General features: G+C 46.5%; 1 protein-coding gene across 1 annotated transcript; it reads right to left on the bottom strand.

Moving 5' to 3' along the window:
• Positions 1–64: 64 nt before the first annotated feature.
• Positions 65–1,524, bottom strand: T265_12192 (hypothetical protein; the record flags this gene model as incomplete). The annotated part of the gene is made up of 2 exons (XM_009179303.1): positions 65–279; positions 1,226–1,524. The coding sequence occupies 2 exons, from the start codon at positions 1,422–1,424 to the stop codon at positions 143–145; spliced, it is 336 nt and encodes a 111-aa protein (XP_009177567.1).
• Positions 1,525–2,245: the final 721 nt, after the last annotated feature.

The raw sequence follows: 2,245 nt of genomic DNA, 5'->3' as shown, positions 1-2,245 counted from the left end.
GATCAGGTTCGAACCACGGATCTTCCGGTTTGTGTTTCAAACACTGAACCCACTTGCCTCCGTTTGCCGAGGAACGAACCTCTAGGGATTAAAAACAATGCTAGATGCAAAAAATGGAATACTGCCAGTACGCAAGCCGGACTTACCCCGTGTTTGTGCGGTATGCTTTGGTCGCTCCAGGGAATAGTGGCAATATCTGGTCGGTGACAGCATCCTTAGGAGCATTCAGTATGCGAACTTGAAACTGTCGAACAGATTTGGACTCTCCGGTGCTTGGTGCTAAGAAGCAAAATGAGTATTACAAGATTAATGGGGGTTCCTCACATGGATCACACTTTTTAGGCTAAATATTGGTCAGGGCCGCTGCTGAGTGGTCACAGCTATGGGTACTTATGTTGCGTCGGAGGCATTCTTTTGTAGACTCCGACTGATGGAAATCGCAAAAATTTGCGGCTCTGTTGTTGCCACGAGCCCAAGCCCGTGGGAGACTCGAGTGGTTCAAATAACCGGTTCCCGCGTTGTATAGTCTGCAGTGTCTGTACTTTCCGTTATTTCGCAGAACTTCATGTACTGCTAGTCCCTATTTTCATACATACAAACGCCTCAATGATCAACGTCCCTATACATGCTGGAAATGAGTATGCTGGTGGTTTTGTAAATCCCCTCACCAGGTTAACTTGGTTAAACGCCGCCCAACTGGGTTCACCAGCGGCTCAGCGCAAATATTTTCCCCTGGTGTGTGACTTGTTTGTGTTGCCCACAGACCTTCAAATCACTATCGTCTACCAGCAACCATATCTATCAAAAGACCGATCCGTAGATTCTATTGCATACGTGGTAATCTGGTTGTCCACGGGGCCACATGACTTCGTCGTTGACTTCCTAACAATTTCCGTCTCACCCTTAGGGAAGCCGGCTCCATGAGATTCGCTATCTTCCTCTGAAATGTTACAGAAATAACGTGAACCAAAGCAAATAGTGTCCTTCTAGACACACGCAAAGGCTACCAATAAGATGCTGAGCCAAAGTCGCTAAAACGTAAATGATACAACTGTATGGCGATAGGAGTCACGATCCAACGGAGCTATGTAGTTGCTAAAATACATCCATGTTGGTCCTGTGGCGCAAAGCCACTGACCGCAGCAAGAGGGGCTCCGTCAGCTGGAACAGAAGCGAAAAGAACACGAGAACGGAGATGCATCATGAGCAACGAGTTACGACCTACCCTCGCGGGAATGTGAGTAGGACACATTGATTGTGCGATCACCAAACTTCACGTTTAGCAACGCAGTAAATGCAGTGGCTGAATCTGACTTTGAGGAGAACCCCAAAAACGCGGCATTAAAGTGTTGATTGCGACGTCCTTTGTCCATAAGTTTGTTAGAAACTGGTTGGCAACCCCGAGGAAGCTTCGAAAGTAACATTTCCTAGAAGTTGAATAAAAACGAAGCAAAGTTATTGAATAACCATCCACATGCACGAAGCGAAGAACAGTTGCACCACTATGCGATTTAACCGTCAGACCCCAAACCTATGAGCACAAACTATGACTAGCCAGTCACCGGTCTCAACCGGTGCATAATAACCACTAGCATAGATATCGAAGGAATCCGTAGATAGTCAATATCTCACAGCAATAAAACCAAAACAGGAACCTAAACTGTGATGAGTCTTGCAGGTTATGCTGAGCTTGAGGCAACAATCGGCAGTTTCTCTGAACGACCACTCACCCATGGTAAAATAGTCAAACCTGACCGCCAAGTCACACTTACCAGCCTCAGAATATTCTAAACCGGTTACACGTGAGGGGAACGTGAAACTGAGTACGACTATACTGTCTCGTTAACTATACAGCCACACAAAGCAAGCACTGACACACTAAACACGCAGCGTGCGAACTAATGTTGCAGTTTGGACTTCGATTTCTCCGGTGAAAATATTGGAGTATAGCTGAGATGGTGGCTTGTTGCACGAGATGTGTCAATTCAAGGTGGTGAGACCCCAGACGCGGACAACTGTTGGGGTTTGACATCACGAAAAACCGGGTGCTTCACAGCACTTAGAAAAAAGGCGATTGTCATGATACGCCGGATAAGGACTTAGAGTACGGTCACATATAACCTGGAAGTTCTAATTGGAGTGAACCATTGTTAGCGCACAGGTTCCGCGCATGTTGGTAAATTATCAGGTGGGAATTTCTTTCAGGTGAAGGACTGTAATCTTCAACGGAGGCCAGGACAACAGT

This window comes from Opisthorchis viverrini (assembly GCF_000715545.1).
Source record: "Opisthorchis viverrini unplaced genomic scaffold scaffold7010, whole genome shotgun sequence".
Taxonomy (NCBI): Eukaryota; Metazoa; Platyhelminthes; class Trematoda; order Opisthorchiida; family Opisthorchiidae; genus Opisthorchis; species Opisthorchis viverrini.
The sequence above is the reverse complement of the archived record's forward strand: the minus strand, read 5'-3'. Positions and strand labels throughout refer to the sequence as shown.